General features: G+C 39.2%; 2 protein-coding genes across 6 annotated transcripts in view; one reads left to right on the top strand and one right to left on the bottom strand.

Annotated features, from left to right (window-relative positions):
* Positions 1-2,282, top strand: part of PRR33 (proline rich 33) — a 40,059-nt gene extending 37,777 nt beyond the window's left edge. The window contains exon 3 of one of the 2 annotated variants that reach the window (XM_081331829.1): positions 53-2,282. In XM_081331829.1, the coding sequence (XP_081187955.1) occupies positions 62-1,618 (1,557 nt within the window). In that variant the 5' untranslated portion in view covers positions 53-61 and the 3' untranslated portion in view covers positions 1,619-2,282. The remainder of the gene's footprint in view (positions 1-52) is intronic. The other variant, XM_081331828.1, reaches the window with a different exon arrangement.
* The window catches only part of LSP1 (lymphocyte specific protein 1), a 120,223-nt gene that overhangs the window by 20,427 nt on the left and 75,740 nt on the right, over positions 1-24,056 (bottom strand). For 2 of the 4 annotated variants that reach the window (XM_081331845.1, XM_081331847.1), the window contains exons 3-10: positions 20,713-20,895; positions 14,712-15,024; positions 10,767-10,877; positions 10,321-10,364; positions 9,232-9,313; positions 8,093-8,230; positions 7,795-7,875; positions 5,742-5,866 (exon numbers count right to left, since the gene is read on the bottom strand). In XM_081331845.1, coding sequence (XP_081187971.1) covers positions 5,771-5,866; positions 7,795-7,875; positions 8,093-8,230; positions 9,232-9,313; positions 10,321-10,364; positions 10,767-10,877; positions 14,712-15,024; positions 20,713-20,895 — 1,048 coding nt within the window. In that variant the 3' untranslated portion in view covers positions 5,742-5,770. The remainder of the gene's footprint in view (positions 1-5,741; positions 5,867-7,794; positions 7,876-8,092; positions 8,231-9,231; positions 9,314-10,320; positions 10,365-10,766; positions 10,878-14,711; positions 15,025-20,712; positions 20,896-24,056) is intronic. The other 2 variants (XM_081331846.1, XM_081331848.1) reach the window with 2 other exon arrangements.

The raw sequence follows: 24,056 nt of genomic DNA on the forward strand, positions 1-24,056 counted from the left end.
ATAAAATAAGTAACTTTTTTAAAAAAAATTCCACTTTTCTGTTTTGATTTAGGGGATCAAAATGCTGATAACGGTGACGCCACCCCATGAACCTATCACTCTCCAATCACAGACTCCACCTCCACCTATTCTACCAAAACCTGGAACCGACAACCTTAGGCTACAGAAGCTTATGAAAAAAGCAGCAAAGAAGAAAGCCACCTTATCAGCACAACCAACCACATCATTCCGGTCTAATCTGTCTCCTGTAAGTGAAGCTAGTCCAGACTTGGAGCACAATGAACACTCTTCCCCACTCAAGCCACCAGAAACTGAAGCCCGCCTCACTATCAATCTTCCACCCCGCTTTTCAGTCAAGCCCATCATCCATCATGTTCCTTCTCCTTTCCCTAAAGGAAGGCCCTTCGCATTCACAGTTACAGAACAGAGGAGCTTTTCAGAGCATCTCAAGCTAACCGTCTCACCTGCCACATCTCCACGTCACAGACCGACAACTCCCGAGTCACCGAGGCAATCCGCAGAGTTCCCATCAGGCCCCCCTACTCTCTTGTCCCCTGCCTTTGTTTTTCACGAACATCCCATTTCCTCCACTCCTCAAGTGGAGACTCCAGTCCTGGCCACTCATGTGGCTGAAACGCATTCCTCTTTTCACAGTGTGCAAGCACCTAGGGTCAAGTCTCCACTAATAGGACAGCCAGAAGAATATTCAAGTCGTGTCCATTTGCAAACAAACCATGCAGCTTCATTATCAAGCCAGACATATGACACATCTTTTGTACAGCAGCCCAGGTCACTTACCCCCAGGTTAGATGTTTCTGCACCCCCTGAACCACCTGCCAGAAAAATGAAAGCTGAAATACTCCATATCCCCAGGCAGTATACCATGGTTACATCCCCAACTCACCAGCTGGACAGGCCTGTAACTCCAAGAATCAGCAAAAGCCCTGAACCACACACTGAAGTCCAGAGACAGTCAGGCTCCAACACACCACAGTACATGAGGCCAGAAACGACCCTTCCTGTACCGTCCACTGTCCTGCCAGAAAGGTTAAACAAGCAGGCTGTATCACCGCCGCCGCCACCACCACCACCTGTCTCCCAGAGTCCTGCCAGCTCGTCACCCAAATCTAAGCCAGCAGTGCCGCCCAAAAGCAAACTTAGTGGCTGGTCTCGTCTCAAAAAACACTTGGTAGTGGAATCTGAAGTCCCTCAATTCCAAGTCTCAGAATCTGAGCCAGAGCAAGGGAGCGAAAAGCCAGTAACGGAAATCTCAGCAGCCGACCCAGGTCAGGAGAAAAAAGGAACCAAGTCAAAAGCCATCAAGATGTGGGATGCCATCTTGTACCAGATGACAGTCAGCAAGGAAAAAAGGCAACAAGCTGAGGAAGAAAAGGAAATCAGAAAAGAGGGGATGTTTTCATTCCGGCGACGTTTACCACTGCTTCTCCACAGGCCACGCTTTGACGCCCGGAAACTGAAAGAGCTGGCTTCCAAACCCATGACAAAGATCACTACTCTGTTTGATGTGCGTCGTATCCAACACCAAACACCTGAAGAAACACAGATGGGTTTTAATAGGAGGGCATCTGGTTGGCAGGTGAAGGAAAGAGAAGAATAGATGTTTCCTTAAGAAGATGATCAGTGGGCTGAATCTGAAATAAATCCAGATTTTGCTAAAGCAGCACTTGAGGGGAAAAAATAAAATAAAATAAAATCCTTCACAGCATTATTATCTATATACCGAAAGATGCATATGCCTGTTTTACTCAGGCTTAACATGGGGCTTGAGAGAGAACCTTGTTTTTAGAATAACAGCCTATATAGAAATAAGAAGTTAAAACCATTTGCTGAAATAAAATATAGGATGGAACAGAAATGTATTGGCTTGCTCCACCAATCCTATCTGTTATTCTAAAATAATGCCAAAGTTCTTGGTTTTTCTTCCATGTACAGTCAATGGCGTTTTAAACAGAGCTAAGCAATCATCCCACATCATGGTACACGTGTTCAGGTTCTCTCTCTCCCCATCCCCCTTTGAGTTCAAAAGCTGTCCACAGGTTTAGACCTTTTGGTTAGAGGACAAGATGAATAGAATTATATCTAATAGTAGGAGCAATGATTGCTTTCACAAGCTACTTTCACGTTTCTGGCAGGAAAAAAAGTGTCTCTCATATATAGCCTAAATCTAAATTGCAATACTAACATGCACCCAAAATTACAATTTGAACTCAGCAGTTATACAAGAACAAGTTTCAAGATGGCTTCATATTTTTAAAATATGACATTAAAAAGATAAAACTGTTTGGCTTAGCTCACATGAGCATAGAGAGAAAATTTCAGTTTCTCCATCAAAAGAATCATTGATAGGTTCAATATCTCATAGATGCAACTTCCTAGAGTAGAGCCTTTGATAAGGCTCTTAATGAATAGGTACATTAATAAAGATATGTTTTCCTTAAGGTGCTCTGGTAACCAGGCCATTTGCAGCATCACAAAATAAACACTGAACTGAGAAACAGGGCAAGCAATGTTGATTCCACAAAAGTCAAGATAATATTCTTTCTTGGGCACACCTCAAGAGAAACTTGTGTTGTGGAATCTAGACAATTCTGTTCTTCTCTTAACTGCAGTGAAATCAATTTAAACCATTTGCAAAATGTAGCATGGCCACATCAAGGATGTTTTGCCCTAGAAAGCAGCTGCAGACCAATTTTAAACATCCAAAAAAGTGAAAATCCTGTGCCAATATCAATTTACCCTGCTGAACCTAGCATTTAAGTGATGTCAGGTAATTGCCAATGCTTAAGCCATCAGCTCCAAAAGATGAACAAAAGTTTTCTTTTTTTAAGTCATGGAGGAAGCCTGGAAAAAAAGACTGTTGCTATCATCACCGCCATCACTAGCCATGGATTCATAAAAGAGTAATGTGCTAGAATGTTTTTCACTGAGATACTGCAAGAACACAGACAAGTCATATATTCATATCACTGTTTTATGGAAAGATATTATAATCATCCTATGGCTAAATTGGCATTTTAATATCCCAAATGCTAAGATAACTGCAAAACTGGAAGTAGCCAATGGCTATTGATGTAGCAGAGAAATAGCCATGGACCTCCTATTTTGTACCTAACCGAATTTGGCAGTTTTGCGATTAATGCCATAGATCTTCAGCCATTTCACTATCATTGTCCCATTGGCAGTAGTAAAACACGAGTATCCACTATCAGAATTGGAAAGATTTAGGGGAAAGCCTTCCTTCCAAAATCCATATAAGGTCTTGACTATCAAACTAGACTCAAGGTGAATTTGGGAATCCTTGATGCTCTCCCCTCATAGAGCTAAGCTGTGTATGCATATGCTCTACACTGATTTCTAATTATCAACATAAAGATGTCCCTGCTACTGTTTCCTCTATGTATCAATCACCTAAATCTCATGCTTTTGTTTCTCTACACAATCACAAATTGAGAATGGATGACTTGAATGGAAAAATGGGAGCTGGTTAAAGTAGCATCTACCTGAGAGACTCTACAGGTATCTCTTTGTCTTGCTTGTTTAACCACTTCATTGCAGCAATGAATGCTCAACCATCCCATTCCACAATGTTGTGAATAAGTAGAGTGCATCAGGAGGAGTGCCACTCAATCCTTCCAGGCTGTGAAAAAGGCACAGATCCTTCACATTCAGGTTAGCTAGAAAGAGTATTAGTATGAGTTGAGTTTCACTGTATATAGTTGTATGCCCTATTTTTACTCCAGCATTGATGCTTTGAAAAGTGTGATGTGGATAGCAGATTTTAGGCTAATATAGTTATCTTGCAGGTCCTCTGTTTTATATTATAGGAAGCAAAGTACCATCCCCTCATGATCTGTTTTTCAGAAGAATTGCCAGAAGAATGAGAGCAAACATAGAATTCCAAAAATGCCATCACAGAAGGGATAGAAGGGAATCCCTGAGTTCTTTTCTCGTACTCTAGTATTTACACTCTCAGCATATGCTATGCAATAGTAGATAATAGTTTTTGTTCAGATCATTGGAAAACAGGTTTTTGTGTCAGCTGCCTGTTGCCTCAAGAAATCTCGAAAGTGCATATGAGACATGGAGCTCAGTCTCCTTTATTGTGAATACATGGAACACCAGAATTTCTTAGCCACATGTATTTAGCAGTACCTCAGGGCTAAGAATTAAAATGTTGAATTTTGCAGAATTTTGCCTTCCACCCAGCTTACCAAAACTGAGTCAACTGATATGCTTGTGCTCACTTTTGATTGGTGTGTTCTATTCATTATTTATATTAACAGTGTCTTAAAGTTTACATATAGGTAAGAATCTAATGGTATCACATACTGTATTGCAAAAAGGGCAGGCAAGTAAAGCAATGTCTTTTGTCCTAACTTTAAGGGCAATGTAGTAGGAGATAAAGATGTCCTGGACTGATTGAGCTGCCTTATTCTTTCAAATGGTTATAAAAGCCAAGTTCAGTTTCAGACATCTTCAAATATGTTTTTTTTAGCCTAAATTAGTTGGGTCGGGAGAGAATTCTAAGTAAAGAAAAAGTACACAAACCACACTAAGGTTTCAAATGTCTGATACAGCAAGTGCCAATGTTTTGAGATGAGAATATAAGAAGTGGAAGGTATGTTGAGCAATGTGGAAATAGAAATATTTGGTTCTTAAGAGAAACAGGTAATATGGTAAAAAACGAAACAGCCATATATGATGGAAGCAAAAGATGTTCTGGGCTTTTTCTGAACTTACTATGAATAAGCTAGGATGGTTTGTCATTGTTACAGAAACATTGAGAGAATTCTTTTCATGGCTATAGACCCACACGTTTCAAAGGCAATTCATATGAAATCCTGACTCAAGAACAATTTTTATAAACTTTTGAGTATGTAGATTGAATAAAGTGTTTCTATGGAAAAAAAAATTCTTGTTGCTAGTAGAGAGTCAAGAAATGCTACCCTAAGCAAACACAAGCCTCTCCCATACATTGCTTAAAATACACCACATGAGTTATTCCTTAAATACTCCAAATCCAATCTCAGGTTGATTTTTGAGTTTAAAATGTGACTGGGCCAATAAAAGTCTTCGTTTGCATTGTTCGTCATCTTAGTAAGTGAGAATGTGACAAACAATCACTTTATAAAGAATTCCTCACTACTTGTAGAATTCTGATAGCAAAGCAAAACGGGACATGGTGAATATTACTGATTTATAAAAAAAAGTCAATAATACTCTATTCACCATATCCTGTTTTGCTTTGCTATCAGAATTCTACAAGTAGTGAAGAATTCTTTATAAAGTGATTGTTTGTCACGTTCTATATGCAGAAAACAAGGGCTGCAGTGGCTCAGTGGGTTAGGACGCTGAGCTTGTCGATCAGAAGGTTGGTAGTTTGGCGGGTTGAATCCCGAGTGCCACGTAACAGAGTGAGCACCTGTTACTCATCCCAGCTTCTGCCAACCTAGCAGTTCGAAAGCACGTAAAAATGCAAGTAGAAAAATAGGGACCACTACGGTGGGAAGGTAACAGCATTTCGTGCGCCTTTGGTGTCTAATCATGCTGGCCACATGACCACGGAGACGTCTTCGGACAAGCGCTGGCTCTTTGGCTTTGAAATGGAGATGAGCACCGGCCCCTAGAGTTGGAAATGACTAGCTTGCATGTGTGGGGGAAACTTTACCTTTTTTATATGCAGAAAGGATTTGCAAATGCTATTTAATACATCATCCTACCTTTACCTGTGAGTTTGGTACCAGGACAGCTATTTTTCCGTCACCTCATCATCTTCAATTGCCACCCTTTTGTACTGTCCATGTCCAATTGCCACATACTTATATTTCTTGCCAGGAGTCCTGACCTAAAAATGAGGATGAGAAATTGCAATTTCAGTGGTTAAATCCCAAATCCCTACCACCATTCCACCCTATAGTTTTTGAAGTGCTTTTAAAAACCTCAGTTTGACCATCAGCCATCAAATATGGGCTGGTTTGATGCACTGTGCTTCTGCTCCCTTTTCTTTGGCCTGAAAGTTTAAACTAAAGTTCATTATTCGATACCAAGAAAACCTGGACCTCTGTATCCAAAAGCAAAACCACCTCAAACCTCCACAGAAAGATAACTCAGAAGTTAACAAGCAAATCTGCTGAATGGTTATTCTAGCTGCTTCTGCACTTTAAATCAGAGGTCCCCAATTCCTGGTCCATGGATGGGTATCAGTCTGCAGCCTGTTGGGAACCAAGTCTTGAAAGTGGGAAGTAGGCATGAGAAACCATCCTCTCTGCCCCTCCCCCCGCCCCGATAACCACCAGTCCATGGAGCCAGAAAAGTTGGGGATGCTGCTTTAAATGATACTTCTTTGTTATTTTTTACATTGCATTGTTTTTCTTGTGAACTGGTTGTTAGTCATTCAGAATTATTTATAGAAGATATGCAGTTGTATACATTCCCTTCCACCCACCCACCCACCCGGAAAAATAAATGCAATAATTAAAATGAGAACAGGGTCAAGAATAAAGATAGAAGACGCAAAGTGGGAAAGAGAAGATAAGTATACACATTGCAAAGGGGAACTTTGGTGATTCCTTCTCTCTCCCATTCTGTTTCCCATATTTATTCCTTAAATATTTATGCTATACTTTACAAAGCATTGGAGGTTTTTCTTTATATCTATTTAAGTCATCCATTGTTTTCAATCTCATGACTCTTTTCCTCACAACCGTATGCCAAATTCCTGAATCTGCTTTACTGTGTGATATGTTGCATATAAGGGAACGATTCATAACTTGTTTTTTATTTGTTAATTTGTATCCTGCCTTATTATTTTTACAAGTAACATATCCAAAACACCTTCTTCCTCCCATTTTCCCACAATAATCACCTTTTGAGGTGTTGGGCTAAAAAAGACAGTTGGCCACTCACCTGGAATTAAAAAATATAACCAATCCAGCTTCATAGAAAATTAAGAAAATTTGCACAACTACCGTAGAGCTAGTTTACTTGCAAATTTTCCTTTCCTCTGTTCAACCCCTTTCTATCCCCTTTTTGGATGGAGATATGGCAATGAAGAACATAGAATTCTGATTTGTGTGGAGGAACTGGGCAGGAATGTGTGACCCAGGATTAATCAATGTGAACATTTGTTTTTAGCTCCATAGGTAGAGGCAATATGCCTCTGTATGTCATTTGTTGGGAAATGCAAGCAGGAAGATGCTATTACACGCCTGACTGGTTGTGGGCTTCCCCAAGCAGCTGCTTTGCTTTTGGCACAATAAAACACTAAATTAAATACATATTTCACTTAATATATTGGAACAATTTTCCTTTAATACCATGAACAGAAGAGCTTGCATTCAATGAACTGAGGAAGATCCAACTGCATTCAGCCACAATAATGGAACAATCTTTTTAATATTTGCAGGATGGCTATAGAAGTCCTTGAAGGGTGCTTTGACAATGCTTTACATCAGTGGTGTCAAACTCGCCATGTCATGTTATGCGTCACAACATATCGTGACTTTTTTCTCCTTGCCAGAGTTGGGGCAGGCACAGCTTCTGCATAATGCATCCGGCCTGTTGGCCAGCAGTTTGACACCCTTGTTTTACCTGAAGCATCTTTTCAAAGCTGCATTAGGAAGAGTGAAATGAAGCTGCTGTGCTGTTTCATTTTGCATCACTTCTGGGCCCTCTTCCAGGAAAGCCCCAGGAGGCGGAGCACAACTTGGTCACTTAGACAGAAAAAGTAGCTTCATCGTAGCATTTTTTCCCAAAGGAAACAGCAATCCTCACCTTCGCATTTGCATCTGTTTGGGAGTTCTCCTTTTGCTCCCAAAGGTTTCTTATATTCACAATGTCTCCAGCCACAATGTCCTAGGAAGAACACAGATGTGATGAGAGGTTTGAACTGTCCCCTGTGAAAAAGTCTTATGTTTTGAATCCAATCTAGAGTCCATATTGGGACCATTTGGTTGGTGACATTTATACCCTGACATTATTTTCATCACAAGATCAATATCTGTAGAAGAAATTGTATCTTTCCAATAGTAGGGGTTTGACGACAGTTCAAAAAAAAAAGAAAAGAAATTACCTTGCAGGGCGTTGATTTTGTAGAAGACTGAGCCACTTCCCCAGTCTCCCAAAGGTTTTTTGTGCTGGCCACTGCTGTGATGTTGATAGGAAGATCGATGGAAAGTTGGCGCGCTGGCTTTGGAGTTTTGCTGGAGATCTGCAAAATAATATAAGGGAGAACTAGCTTTCTAGTTTCACTAGTTTTAATGGAGTTTTTTATATTGTTATTGTTTTTAACTGGGCTATTATTTAATTCTTTTTAATTTTTGTATTCTCTATTTATATGTGCCCTGTTCACCGCCCTGAGTCCTTTGGGAGAAGGGTGGTATACAAATATAATAAATGTTAAAATGTTAAATGTTAAACCACCTCTCCTTGATAGTCAAGCATCTTTATGAACCCATTTAGGAAGAACCAGCATTATGGTAGTAATTCACTCCAGCAACTGATCCAAAAAATGTCTCCTCCTGACAGCCTTTGTGCCAATATAATAGCAATAGCACTTAGACCTATATACCATCCCATAGTGTTTTACAGCCCTCTCTGGGTGGTTTACAATGTCAACAGATTGCTCCCCCCCCCAACAATCTGGGTCCTCATTTTACCCATCTCGAAAGGATGGAAGGCTGAGTCAACTTTGAGCTAGTCAGGATCAAACTCTGCTGTGGGCAGAGTTGCCTGCAACACTGCATTTTAACTTCTGTGCCACCAGGGCTGTAATCTCCCATCAATGGCCATGCAGAGAAAAACTGCACGGCAGCTCAGACACCTGTGGTGCACACATTACCTTCATTTCATAGCCATAAATCAGTTACATCACATAAGAGAAAAGAGAACGCCATCAGTCAGGTTCAGCATCCATAAGCAAGGGTTACGGTATTAGAAGTTGGATTTTAGCCCATTGGGAATTAATTGCCAAACAAAAAAATTGTAACCCAACTGTACTTTTTGGCTGCCATGAAAAGGAGGACATCTTCAGAGCACATCAAAAGCTAAAATCTTGCATGGGGGACAACAGTACTCAGTTCACTTGCCAATGATTGAAAAATCACTGGAATTAGGCTTTTGAATGGACTTGCTATGCCTCATTTCTGAAGAAGAAAGACCCCAAAAGTGTCTCTTTGAAAAGCTTGTCAAAATCAGTGAGTTTAAGCTCACCTCAATGGCATGAGTGTATTGCTCAAGCTTATCGTCAATCTTGGAAACTGGAAGTGGCGCCTGGGTCTTCTTCATACTGTTACTGGATGGAGAGAAGATGGTAGAAAGGCGGCTTACCATAGATGCTTACCAACATTTCAGAGCTTAATCACCATTGTTTATTCAGAATTATGATCAGTGATTTCCACAATTTGCATAGATCACACATATCACACTAGATGGCAACGTCGCTTACTTATTTTTGGCTTAGTTTTTGTATGAACCCAGCCAGGATGATTTGCAAATCATGATTCGTGGTTATCTGTATCCAGGGCTTTTTTTCTCATTGAACGCTCAGAACGGAGTTCCAGCACCTTTTTTGGATGGAACCTTGTAGGGTAGGCAAGGCGGGTTGAATAACATGTGTGAGTTCCGGCACCTTTTTCTTTTACAAAAAAAGCACTGACTGTATCTGTATCAAAAGGAGTTCATTTGATAGCCTTTAGTGAAGTAAACTAGAGCTTAATACGTTATATAAACATACACAAGAAGAACAAGTGGCAGCAACAATTCAGAGTGATTTGTTGACTGAACCCTGATTAGGGTTCGGTAAATTCCAATGAACATTTTTAACTTGTTTGATAAATTCTGAATGCCTAGAAGGAATGCATAATAGAATACTGGAGAGATGGAGAAAATGCCTTAACAGGAAATATTTTCTGCAGCTCAACACATTGAAAAGTGACCTTTAAGACACACAATGATCATGAACAAAGCATCATTCTGAATAATTTGCAGAGCTGACAGCAAAGCTCTTTCAATATGGGGCATCATAACTCGAGCTTTCTACTAAATGTTATCCACATTCTTGTACACCGTATTTGGCATTTGAAGCGGCATTTTAAAAGTTTCTTATTTTAATCTCATTTTATTGAACATATACTGCTGAACTGAACAACTCATGTTGTTATAACAGATTTTACCTCTGTCTTTAGTTACTTGGCAAGATTGTTTCCAGAAAACAAAATTGCTTAGAGACAGCTACCAGTAGCCCACTGAAAGGACAAAGGCCATACAGCTTGGAACACTCGTTATTTCATCAGAAATTACCTTTTCTGCACAGATCGGTTCAGGGATTCAGTTCTGTCCGTGATCTAAAAAACATAAACAACAGCCTCATTGGACAGTTGCCTTGAGGAAAAATACAAAGTGCGAGTTGGTGCCAGCTTCCTTTCCAAAAAAGAATGGGCAGGGCCAAGATTTTGCTGCCTTTCTTATGCTGCCAGACATTTAGGGGATTTGACAGGAAAACATAGATATGCTTAAAGTACTTATTCTACCCCCTTAAAAACTCTTGTAACTCCCTCCTCAAATAGGGCTTAGCATACCATTCAAAGTCCTCAAATGACAAACCTTGTTGAGCTTGATTGCATGGAAAGAAAACTTTTGGGGGTATTCCTCTACTTTGATCACTTCTATAAGGCTTTGGGCTTGTGGTTATAAACTGATCTGTTAGTCGGGATTTCCCATGCCTTCCTACACGACTCAGTGCATACCTTTAATGTTGGGCTTAAAGGACCTTGACATTCCTCTTCCTGACTGGAATTACTTGGGATTCTTTGTTTTTCTGGGACCTCTTCTTGCTCATATTGCCATCTTTCCTTGACCTGGAGGGAAAAAAATGCATAAAAGGGGAGCATTTGCTCAATGTAATCAATTTCTCTCTTGTCTCAGTCAACACAACAAAGCAACAACATGCTAAGAAGAACCCACCTCAGCATGTTTAACCATACAGTATGTCACGGGAAATCAGCACGTAGTTAAGTTTGGCTTGGTCTGACAGATGTGAAGCGAGTCTGTGGATTTGTTTATGAACAAAGCCTGTGGCTTTGTTTACATGGTTTATAGCTTACTCTTTCATGTAGTTGCAGCTACTTTTGACTTAATTAAAAAAATCCTGGCTTTCAAAAAAGCTTGTTTAGTATGAAGTTGGAGAGAGTCTTGCAGATTTTCTAGTCTAGTTGCTTTCTTGGAAAACTGAATCTGAAGTATTTATGGAAGCAACTTATGCAGGGTTTGAAGATCTGAGATGGAGATGGGAGACAGAACCTGATTCTCCTACATTAAGGGCTTCAATGTTCAGCTATTCCTAGTAGGGCTAGGCATCATTCAAATGGACTGGAATATGCATAAGCACAAACTCTGCCACAAACACATTTAAAACAGCCCAGCCACATGTTATTTTCAAGCTAGCACAGAATCCTGGGAAGGGAATCTTGTCTAAGTAACAGCAGAGAAATCTGTTGTCCTTGTGCAAGTTTCAAAGCACTTCTTTTATCAAATTTTATACAGAACTTTGGCTTTATCAAAGCAAGAGTTCAAAATGCTTGTTAACTATTTAGATTTTTAACTATTTAGATTTAGATTTTTACATGATAGGCTGAAACAGGAAATAAAGATTTGTCCCATGTTTGGGGCCTACCAAGGTAATCTAAATAGTTAACAAGCATTTGACACATATCTCCCCTTGCTTCTCAAGCTAACAAAGCAAGAGAGATCCTGTGGCCTAGAGGTAAAAACAACTGCCTAATGTGCAATCAGCCCAGGTTCGAACCTCAGAAGGGTATGGCTGACTGATGAAAACTAATAAGTTTGAAATGCATATCAGTCTCCCTTAATTCTTTGTTAGCAATTTACACAAATATATGAGCTGTCACCGGTGTGACTACTGCCTGTTCGATGGCCTTCATGATAGGCTGAAACAGGAAATAAAGATTTGTCCCATGTTTGGGGCCTACCAAGGTAATCTAAATAGTTAACAAGCATTTGACACATATCTCCCCTTGCTTCTCAAGCTAACAAAGCGAGAGAGATCCTGTGGCCTAGAGGTAAAAACAACTGCTTAATGTGCAATCAGCCCAGGTTCGAATCTCAGAAGGGTATGGCTGACTGATGAAAACTAATAAGTTTGAAATGCATATCAGTCTCCCTTAATTCTTTGTTAGCAATTTACACAAATATATGAGCTGTCACCGGTGTGACTACTGCCTGTTTGATGGCCTTCATGATAGGCTGAAACAGGAAATAAAGATTTGTCCCATGTTTGGGGCCTACCAAGGTAATCTAAATAGTTAACAAGCATTTGATATATATATATATATATATATATATATATATATATATATATATATATATATATATATATATATATATATATATATATATATATATATATATATATATATATATTCCTTTATATATATATATATATATATATATATATATATATATATATATATATATATATATATATATATATATATGTGTGTGTGTGTGTGTGTGTGTTTTCTGAGGTTTTCGTGGGTGTTTGTATGTAGATCTTTGGTCATTCGGGTTTTTTCCCCCACGTAGAATTGAAGGTATAAGAGCAACGTTTTGAAGAGTTTAAACTAGTTTAAAAAAGAGGAACAAACAGCCACTACCACACACTTCTCCCAGAAGAACGAAGCTGAAGCCACCAGCCTGAGGATGACGGATGAGATTTCGTCGAAACGTTGCTCTTATACCTTCAATTCTACGTGGGGAAAAACCCGAATGACCAAAGATCTACACACACACACACACACATATATATATATGGGGAAAAATTACACTCTTGATGTTGAAGAGTAGCTTCAAGAGTTGTATTGTCAATTTTTAAATGACTAGAAAATATTTTAACACTAATAAGATGGAGTTCTGTGTTGCTAGATTTAATAATATACCATAGGAATGAGTGTTATATCAATAGCACATAGTTTTTAGTTCATTTTAATCAATATTTTAATACCATATTCTTTTTCTGTTATATTTCACCAGTACATTTTTAAGATAGTCATATTCCTACAAATGCAATCTAAAATCTCATTTTCCTGCTTCTTTTTAATTTGCTTTTCAAACATATACTACTAGATCCGCTACAACCATTTTTCACACATATATTGAGCCCATTCCCAGTTCTATGCCATTTCTCTCAAATACTCTCTACCAAAAATTTTAAAAACCTGAGTTTTATCAAGATAAAATACTTGGATATTTTTGTATCACACTAAGTTATATTGTGCTAAGCCATATATAATTATTTATAAGTTACAATGGCTGAATTTGCACTGCAGGTAGTCCTTGCTTAATGACCAGATTAAGACTTGGGTTGACAAGGATTGGAAACTTTCATCCTTCTCTTATAATTTGCTAATTTAGAATATAGAATAACAGAATTGGAAGGGACCTTGGAGGTCTTCTAGTCCAACCTCCTGCTCAGGCAGAAAACTTTATACCATTTTCACTGTTTAATGGCAGTAGAATATAAAGTCATACATGTGTTTAGAATTTGGCTTTCTCCTAGCCTTCTTTTGACCATTTTCTGTATTGTCCAGCTACTCCCTTTTCATTTTAGCCCCTTCATTCGCAGGCATAAGAAAAGAATGGTCATCTTCTGGCACTTGCCACCAGCAAGATTAGCAAAAATGTTTAAAAACATGTCAGATGGATGTCGGAAATGCAAACATAAGTCAGGTACTTATTACCATGTTTGGTGGACATGTGCCAAAGCAAAGAGTTATTGGAAAAAAATGTATACGTGGCTAGAAAAGATGTTGGGAAAATATGTAGATTTTAAACCTGAACTTTTTTTATTAGGTATAATGCCAGAAAAGACTGATAAACAAAACATATATTTGATTTTACACGTACCAACAGTGGCAAGAATTATATTTGTGCAGTATTGGAAAAATGAAGAAATACCATCAGATGAAGAAATAATTTAAAAAATACTAGAATGCGTGGAGATGGAAAAAGAAGAAACGGAATATTATCAAACTTGGGACTTACTTTATCAATGGCTAGAGGAAAGAATAAAAGATTAGGAATTAAACTTGTATTCGTGAATGTAAACTCAGACAGCATATTTGTCGAACAATGTATGAAAAAAATCAATAAAAAACTTATATATATATATATAAAGAATGGCCATCTTCGGCTAAAATTATGTTTCTTAGCTTCTTATCATTCAACTGGACAGCTTCAGTTTGGAAAATGTAGTAAGGATACTTGAAAGATGCCTTTTTTTTTTAGAAATGCATCTTTCATTTTATGACCACTCAAACTCAGATACAAAGGAGGAGGGGAAAAGAAGGTTGTTTGATTTATCTGGCCTGGACTGAGGGGTTTTATATTTTTAAATTTTAAATTTAAATTTTACATTTGGACTATTGTTATTTAATCCTATTTTAATTTTAACTTCATCTTAACCTTTGTACTGTTTTAACTGTTTTAACTTTGCCCTGTAAACCGCCCTGAGTCCTTCGGGAATAGGGCGGTATAGAAATCAAATAAATAAATAAATAAATAAATAAATAAATAAATAAATAAATAAATAAATAAATAAATGAATGAATGAATGAATGAATGAATGAATGAATGAATGAATGAATGAATGATGGCAGAATTTTTTTCTCTCTGACCTTTTGGTTTTCTTCCTCTTCCTCAGGCTTATTCTCTTCTGTAATGTTCTCTTCTTGGAGCTGGTCCTCAGCATGCTGATTCCCTTCTCCCAGCTCCAAGGTTTCCCTAAGCTGCTGCTGCTGCTGCTGTTGCTCCAGCTCTGCTTCAGGCTGATCTTCTGAAGTTGAAGTAGAAACAAACTTGAGGAAATTGGACGGTCCGGTTTCAAATCGGATGAAGGTGGGAGACTCCTCATCCAGATGGACTTGCTCCAGCATCACTTCTGCTTCCTTCAGATTGCCCTCTTCTTCCCCGTAGGAGTGCCTTGGTGTCCTAGGAGAGAGAATCGGCAAGTGGGAAAAATTAAGAGGAGAAAGGCCAAATGACCTTTTCTCTTTAAGAAAGAAGTGCAGTTTTTAATATTTTTTTAAAAATCATAAATAAAGCTTACTTTACTCATTTAAAAGACAATAATTTCTACCCGTTTGATTTTTTAGGAAAGCAATTGCTTGATGAAGTGGAAGTGTATCTGTGAAGGCTGAATATTATAATAGCCAAGACAATTATTCATGCATAGTAAAAAGGATTTTGGAAATATTTATGTGGAGCAAGTGATATCCTGCAGGTAACAGACATTAATTCCCAGGTATAACATAATCACCTGGACACCCATAGGAGAGTATCCAAATGTCTTTCTTCATTGTGCAAGAATATTTTTTTTCCAATGGGGAATTTACATTTACTGGCTTTACTGTGACCTCTAAAACAGGGCTTTTCAACCTTTTCACCTACCGTACCACTTTTAGGATATGGCAACATCCGAGTACCACCAGTCGCCTAGCAAGGTGTCAAAAACTTGATGACTTGATGAAGTACAGGTAGTCCTTGACTTACAACAGTTCGCTTAGTGACTGTTTGAAGTTACAATGGCATTGAAAAAAGTGCCCCCCAAGCTACAGCCGAGCAAGACACCTGCCTTCTGGGCTCAGAAGTGCCAGGATTAGTGCCAAGCTCCAGCTGGAGCCTGGCACTGATCCTGGAGCTTCCATTGAGCCCTGACAGCCCTGCAGCTCCAGCCATCTCTCGCTCAGGCTTGTGCGGTGCTGCCACCAGTTCAGCATATTCCCCTCCCCCGCTACCACTTTTTAGGATGGTCACATACCACCTGCCAGGTGCCAATGTACCACAGGTGGTAACCGTACCACTGGTTGAAAAGCCCTGCTCTAAAAGAGGTAATCCAATTATAATGTTTAATATGATAGAAAGGAAACATTAAAACATAACTAGAACCTATTCATTATAATTAATGTGATGATCGTCATTATTATCACTTTGCTTTTCAGCCAATTCCAACCCACTGATTTTGGGGGAGAGTGGCCTGCAGCATAGCACTCAAAGCAGTGGTGGGATTCAGATATGTGAACAACTGGTTCTTGGTGTGGATGCCACTTCTGGAAGTCCATTCTGGGCCTGGGCACCAAAAAATTAATTACCAGTTCTACTGAACTGGTGCAAACTGGCTGAATCCCACCAACTCAAAGGATGAGTGGAGCCTTCAGCCAAAAAACAAAAACAAAAAAAGGCACCCTGGCTGAAAAAGTTTGAGATGGAGATCAGCATGGGCAGAAGTTTACAGCTGGAAATCTCTAGCCTGCTTCCAATTACGATTACAGTCATCCAGTGACATGGGACCAAACTGTGGTGTGGCCTTTGGATCATACTTCACCAGAGAAGGACACAATCTGTGTTACTGCTTAGAATGAAAGCTCCCTCTAAAAGCCAATTCAATGCAAAGCACTAATGGGTAGGAAAGGAAAAGCCATCTGACTGAAGATAGGCTCTGGCTTAATAAATCTTAACAACTTAAGGGCAAAAACACGAACATAATTTAATGCCCCACCTCACCCCCTGCTAGCTTGGAACAAAACTCCATGTTTGTCTTCCAATGTAAATCTACATCCATGCATTAATAAGAAACTTGTACTATTTTAAAACAAGCAGGAATTGCTCTTCTATAGCTAAGGAGTTTGTAATTGCTACTCCAAAGTATTTCAGACTTGGGCATAAACCTAGCATTTAATACAAATCTGGTCTACAGTGTTATTTGAGTAACTGAAATAGTCTCATTCAAAGACATTTTTACACAGTAATTCTGCATCACTCTATAGCAATTAGATCCCCATCAGCCAATATTAATAGCAAACTTTTTGCTTTCACTACAAACTACTACAGTTCTGAAAGATAAGCTATACTTGAAAGTCACACAAGCTTCATTTCTCCTCGAAGTTGGCACTAATGCATTTAAAATAATTAGAAATTTTTGAACCAGAATAGGTTCAGCTAATACACATGTGGCCTGCACAAGGCTTTCCAAATCCTATTTTATGATTTTCAAGGGCATAGAAGGCATAAGCTGTTTATGACAGTAGAAAATTCACTACCAGTTTTCTACCTTGTAAAAGAAGAGTTTGAGTTCATTTAAGACATCTAGCCCCATGGAATAGTGCTATAATTTATCAAGGAAAATTCAAGCATCACATTTGTCCCTCAAATCATTTCCTATTTCCATTTCCTAAACCTAAGTGCCATTACTTGGAGCTTGCTTATATAATTACTTTTGCATGTAAAAACTAAATTGAAGTTGACTTAACTAGCATCTGACCCACAATGTCCATACCAGAAACATCTGGGCATGCATGTAGGCAGTACAAAATATTATACTGTATTTATATAGTTTCTTCGAACTATTCTAAAGAGCAGCACATTACTGCGAGAGAACATGCAAAACAAATGCACCTGCCAAATTATTCTGTTGAATGCTAGTTGTATCTTAGATGTACTGTTTTGACTATTTTTTAATTCCAAAATTCATGGAAATAGAGATATTAAGCTGTAACATGACAGCTTAATGTTTTGACTATCTTCCCCCGCCTAGATCAAAAGCAAAACCCACATGAATTATGGACCAAGTTAACAAAAAAAAAATCATTTGCAACCTACAAAGCATATTCTGAAGAAGACCATTATATTGAGTTACATTACTAAGGAAAAAAAGACAAACTATGTCACTATATTTATGAGACACCTGGTCTGTTTTGAGTCATTGACATTAAACTATTTTCCCTCTTTGGTGCCTTTGAGTTATCATTGACCCCTGGAGACTGCCTATAGAAGTCCCTGTAGTTTTCTTGGCAAACTTTTCAGAAGAGATTTGCCATTGCTTGCTTCCTCTGGCTAAGAGTATGCAACTAGCCCAAGATCAGCCAGCTGGCTTTGTACCTAAGGTGGGACTAGAACTCGCAGTCTCCCAGTTTCTAGCTGGGTGCCTTAACCACTATATCACATGTACTCTGTGAAAAGAACATCTGGTTGGTTCCAAATTCCAAATCATTCCTTTCAATATATTTTCATTCACCCAATTCAGCAATACAATTTGAAAAGCTGATTTCATTTGCCAAGGTAGTGAATGGTACATAAGGCCACATCCAAAACAAGCAAAGGACTGAAGTCTATCATCTTTATTTTTAAGAATGTTTTTTAATTCCAAAATTCATGGAAATAGAGATATTAAGCTGTAACATGACAGTTTAATAAGTTTGATTTTTTTTTAATGAAAATGGACATAGGACGACTCACAAATACCATACTGGGGACAGAATGGAGTGGGATAGCATGGAATACTGTTTGCCCAAACCTTGTTCACCAATTCTCCAGGGGGATTTTAATTTCAGAGTCATTGCTTTATTTCATTAAAGGAATTTCTTCAAGGGGTAAGTAAAAACCAACTTCAAACTTAAAACTGTATCAGTTTCTGCTCTGTCTTCCTGAGCAGAAGCAGCAGTTCCTTTTAATTCTTTCTCCTCACCCTTATCCAAACAGTTGCTTCAAATAATTGCTTCCTGAATCATTTCTCAGCAGTCTGTTTTGTGTGTGTGGTATTCTTAGGTTAGTGCAAATGTGCAACCCTGCTAAAAATGATTGCTTGTTCAGTTTCACTGAAGTAAATTTGAAGATATTGAAAAGAAATCTAAAAATAAAACCAGTGCCTGCAACACAACAGAAAAAGGATGGTGGAGCTTATCCAGTTCTTTATTTGCTGAAGAAAATGAGTTAACCAGAGAAGTTTGGAAGAAGAGCTGCTTGAATTTGCATCTATATCATGTGTAGGAGAAATTTTGCTTAATGTACACAATTCCTGGATCATTATAAAAGGGAAAAAGGACCCCAAAAGAAACTTAAGCACAATGAATTAAGTTTTCCAAAGGAAAAATCTTCCTTTAGATTAGAAAAATCTAATGACATCATTGCTTTAACATTTGAAATTACAGAACTTTTTTTCCCCAGAAACTCTAAAAATAAAATCATGAGATTGGGAAACATGGGGGTGATAAAATTGAAGGTATCTTACTAAAGGCCTTGAAATAGAAATACAATTTAGAAAACACGCTGTAGGAATCTACTCACTTTCAATTGAGTCCACAAAGTAGAAAATTTAAGTTTTGTCCTTCCTAAATGCATTCCCTCAGTTAAAAATGATAACTCCCTTCCTCCTCCTTTGCTCTCAGCTGTGGCAGGTGTTCTACATTTTTCTTCTACCAGTTGAAATAATTTACTACTGCAAACACATGTTTGTATGCAACTATATTTTTATAAAAAAGATGGGATGGCAAAATTAATGCCTGCAAATTTATCAATCATGCAAGTAAATTCACAAACATACATACTGCAAGTTAGTTCCACACATAATCATTTGAGAAGCACCAACACAGGGGTCTTCAAACCTGGCCCTTTGATGACTTGTGGACTTCAACTCCCAGAATTCCTCAGCCAGGCACGCTGGCTGAGGAATTCTGGGAGTTGAAGTCCACAAGTCATCAAAGGGTCAAGTTTGAAGACCCCTGCACCAACAGTTGAAGTGCATCTTATGATTAACCACAGGTTGTGGAATAAACTACAACTAACTACATTCATACAACATACTAAGACAAAGCTTGCAGATCACAAGAGCTAAGACTTTTTTCTTTGCTATTTCCAAAACCTCTCTAATTGCTGAGGAGCACTTAGGTTGACCTGGAGCAAAAGAAGATACTGTTTTGTACCTTTAGCCACTAAGTAGAGGCAATATTTTTTTTAAAAAAATGACTTACATACTAAAGGAAGACCTGGAATTTTTAAGGCAACTACATGGCTAAGATTAGTGGAAGGTGACTTTACTAATATATGGAAATTTTTCTTGTTTATGAAGCTAGTAATATAGTCATATAAGATTCTTTTAGCCTACCTTAAGCCTGGGTTGGCGTCTTCTTCCCTGGCAAATGCTCTATGCTTTTACCACCGGGAAAGGAATTGCCCAGGTGACTTAAATATTTAATTATAGTTTGATTAACGTTCTTCCTAGTCATGAAGTTTTTAAAGGTAAAGGACTTCTGTTAAGAACCATTTAAGAAAAACAAACCAATCTCTACAATATACCACTCAGAGTTGTTTCAAACTGTGAGATGGGAGACAACAAATTTTGACAATAAATAAATTTGATAACAACACGGAAACAATCAGGCTGTTTCATTGTTCCAGGCAATTTCTTTGGTTCTGTTTGCAGAACATACCAAGCTGCAAGTTAACCACCACACTGTTGTCGAGTATATTGTAGCTCTCCCACCCCTAATCAAGGTGCTTAGCTTATGGTTAAATAAGTTGTATAAAACCAGAAAAGTGGGTTTAATTGACTAATCATAGGAAAATTAACCAAGTTAAGGTTGACATGTGACTATAGCCATGGCATGGCAGTTGGTCAGGCTAGGCTGCATTTGACCAAGCTAACATGAATGTTAAACAGAAATCTGCCTGGTTTGCAGAATATAGTATTGTATGTTTGGAGCATACACACAGTATGCCATATCTGGAGCAAGTTGAGTGGGTCTTATTTCAAAGTTCAAGAAACCTGCTGCGTTTCTTCCAGGTTTTCTGGTTGGTTCATGTTTAGTTACTACTTCCTTTCAAGCAGTGAAAAAGATTCCCTACCTTTCTTCACCCTGTATAGGTTCTGCTTGTTGAGCTTCTCTGCATTCCCCTTGGTGAATTTGGTCCCCTTCTTGCATTCCCTCTCCTCCCCATTGCTGCTTGCGCTGTTCAAGTTTTTGGGACCAGTCACTAAAGCCTTCATCTTCTTCCAGTTCTGAGGTTTTAGAAGGCTTCCCATCAATCCTGGAACATGAGGGGAAAAAAGGATGTTGAACACCACCAGGTTCATACAGAAAGTTATGAACATTGTGTCTGTTTATGTAAAAAATGTAGGTTTCTGGTCCTAACCAGAGTGATATGCATGGTGGCATTATGACAAGTACTGCCATGTTGTACTTGAGATGCAATGTTGTCTGCAAGTGCACAAGGGCAGAGCTTGCCTCTTGATGCTGCCACATGCCTTCATTACTTCCTCACCCTTGCTCCCCTCCAAAACATTGATCTTCCTAATGTTAGAAATTATTCTTTAGTCCCCAAATGTAGCCTGGTGATATATTGCATAAGCTAAGCCTACAAATCATACTAAGACAGTTGCTTTATAATTAACATTATCATTTTAAGGGAACATTTCACAACTTGGTTTCTTTCAGAAACATTGGGATTTTCAAAGGTATCTACAGCAAGCTACAATGAGACCAAAATGAAAACAGGTATGATGACATTGTCACATAAATACAGCAATTATGCTTGCATCCCAGTATCTGATACAGGTACATAGGTCCTTTACTTGTATCCCAACATCTGATATAGGTACATATGTGGAACATGACAAATGTTTCACCATTTGCCCTGCCCCACAGTTATCTGAGGCATCAGGAAAATGTAAAGATGGAGAAGGAAGGCTATCCTCTACATTCCGACCCATTTCTGTTCCCTCACAATGGCACAGGGATCAAAGAAAAGGCACTTAATGAATCAAGGATGCCTGAGTCACTTCTACATATCATTCAGAAATGAAGGTAAAGGAAGGGAGAAAGCCATTTATGTTCAGTATATTTTGTGAACTCAGCCATTCTGATCTGTAAAGCAGGGCTTACAGCAGACATGTCAAACACAAGGTCCGGGGGCCGGATCCGGCCCGCGAAGTGGTTTCATGTGGCCTGCGAAGCCATCCTGGAAACAGTGAGGGAACGGCCCCCACTGCCTTGGCCCTGGCCCAGAGACCCTCCTTCTGCCAGAGACCCTCAGATCTGTCCCACTCCTGCCCAGGCCCCCATAGGCACCCTTGATGCGAACGATGTAGAGCTGGCCATGCCCACTCAGTAGGCCATATGCATTCTAGCCACGCCCACCCAGTAGGCCACACCCACCCAGTAGGCCACGCCCACCCTGCCCCTTGAGGGCAACCGCAATGCTGATGCGGCCCTCAATGAAATTGAGTTTGACACCCCTGGCTTACAGTGTTGTATAAATCAATGAAGTGTAATATATTTGGCATCCCTTTGTTAAACAAATCATGGTTTACTGTGCAAACTAAATCTCAGATAGAAGATTCCAGAAGGCAAGGAGGCCACAAACTTTGAGGCTGGATTTCTTACAGCAGGGATGGCTCAGAGCAGAACAGCCTCTTAGAAACAGGACTTGCCCAAATGCATAGGAAGGGCGAGGAATGAAGACTAAAGGGTCTGGAACTGTGGGTAAAAGGGACTGAGGGTAATAAAGCTGGGCATGGTGTGTGTGTGTGTCTGAAATAATTGCATTGGGGAAGCTACCTTTGACATTGACATTTGGATAATACCAGCAAGAACCGGATCAAGAATATAAAAAAGACACTATCTCGCTTTTAAATTTGCCTCAGGGGAAAAAGGAGTTTGCTCTTAAATAACCAGCAGGTCCAAATTCTACCTTTAAAACTTACCAACAAATAGCCTATCAGTGGACTTCTGAGTGTTCCCTAGCAAGGTCACCAGAAAATTTTCCCATCGCTAAACACTAATTCACACAGACAATTAAAACTGAAGCAAGCAAATCACTTGATACATTTGCAGTTCACTAAAGCTGAAATGCATGTTTTATTTTGTGTGGTGTTTGTGTGTGTGTGTGTGTGTGTGTGTGTGGGAGAGAGAGAGAGAGAGAGAGAGAGGGAGGGAGGGAGGAAGGGAGAGAGAGAGAGAGAGAGAGAGAGAGAGAGAGAGAGAGAGAGAGAGAGAGAGAGAGAGAGAGAGAGAGAGAGAGAGAGATGGTGGGAGGGAGGAAGATAAAAAATGACTCTTCTCTGCCATTCATTAATAAAGGAAGAGAGGAAAAAATCACTTAAACACAACTGGCCCGAGTCCAGCAATTGGCCTTCAAAATATACAGACTGCATTCCAAACTTATGATCCATTGCAATTCAGTACAGAGATGCACAAGCCTCTAGAACACTGTTAACTAAAAGGGAGATCCTAGTATGGAATACAAGCAAATGGAAGGGAGCATTGCTTTATTCTTTTTCTGATTTCCTCTCCTTTTTATCACTGAAGTTTCCTTGTCCCACTGAGCAGAAGGACTGGGCACCTCTAACCTGAACCCAGTTCTATTAAGGATACTATACAAATGTTACATTTCTATATATAAATATACATGGAAGATGATGGAGGAAAACAAAGAGAGAAATGAAAGGGAATCAGTTAGCAATTATTTTCTTCTCAGGTGCTCAAGATGACCTAGGTTAGCTGCTCCAGCAACCCATGTGGTATTACCATTGAGCCCAATACATAACACCCCTCCCCTCTTAGATCAGACAATATTGTAACACAATTTAGTCTTAATACAATTATCAAAACAATAAAAAATAAAGCCATATAGGTTACAAGGTTAACTTACAGCATTTGAATGAATAGGCTTCATTGACAGCACACTAGACAGTTATCATCATAGCATCTGAATGAATAGGCCTTCATTCACGGCACACTAGACAGTTAACATCATAACTCCCAGTTTCTGAAGTACAGTGGCAAGTTGCAATACAACAACATTATAGATCTTTATTTTACAACATAATCAGCAAGATATGAAGGAGGCTTGTGTGCCCTAGAGGAATGTCTCAGAGTTCCAGTCACTTTGTGGTCTACCAGCTTACCCAGTGGGCTGGGTAGACCCATGTCCCTTGTTGCTCCTGAGTCAAGGGGATTAGATGCTCTCTGGCTGGCCTCTCCAGGTTGGCCCACCCCAGAGCAGACTGATCATCAGAGTAGGCACAGCGGTTGCTGAAGTCCGGTTGGATTGCTCCTTCAGGGGATCCGTGTTGCATTCCTGGACTCCGCACTTCTCCATCTGGTTCCTCATCGGTTATGAAGGAAAAGTCCTGATAGTCCAAGTGAGGACTAGCTTGGCCACAAGTTTGAGGACCTTGGGAGGGACTT

The sequence above is a fragment of the Vipera berus genome, assembly GCF_964194415.1.
Source record: "Vipera berus genome assembly, chromosome: 1".
NCBI classification, from domain to species: domain Eukaryota; kingdom Metazoa; phylum Chordata; class Lepidosauria; order Squamata; family Viperidae; genus Vipera; species Vipera berus.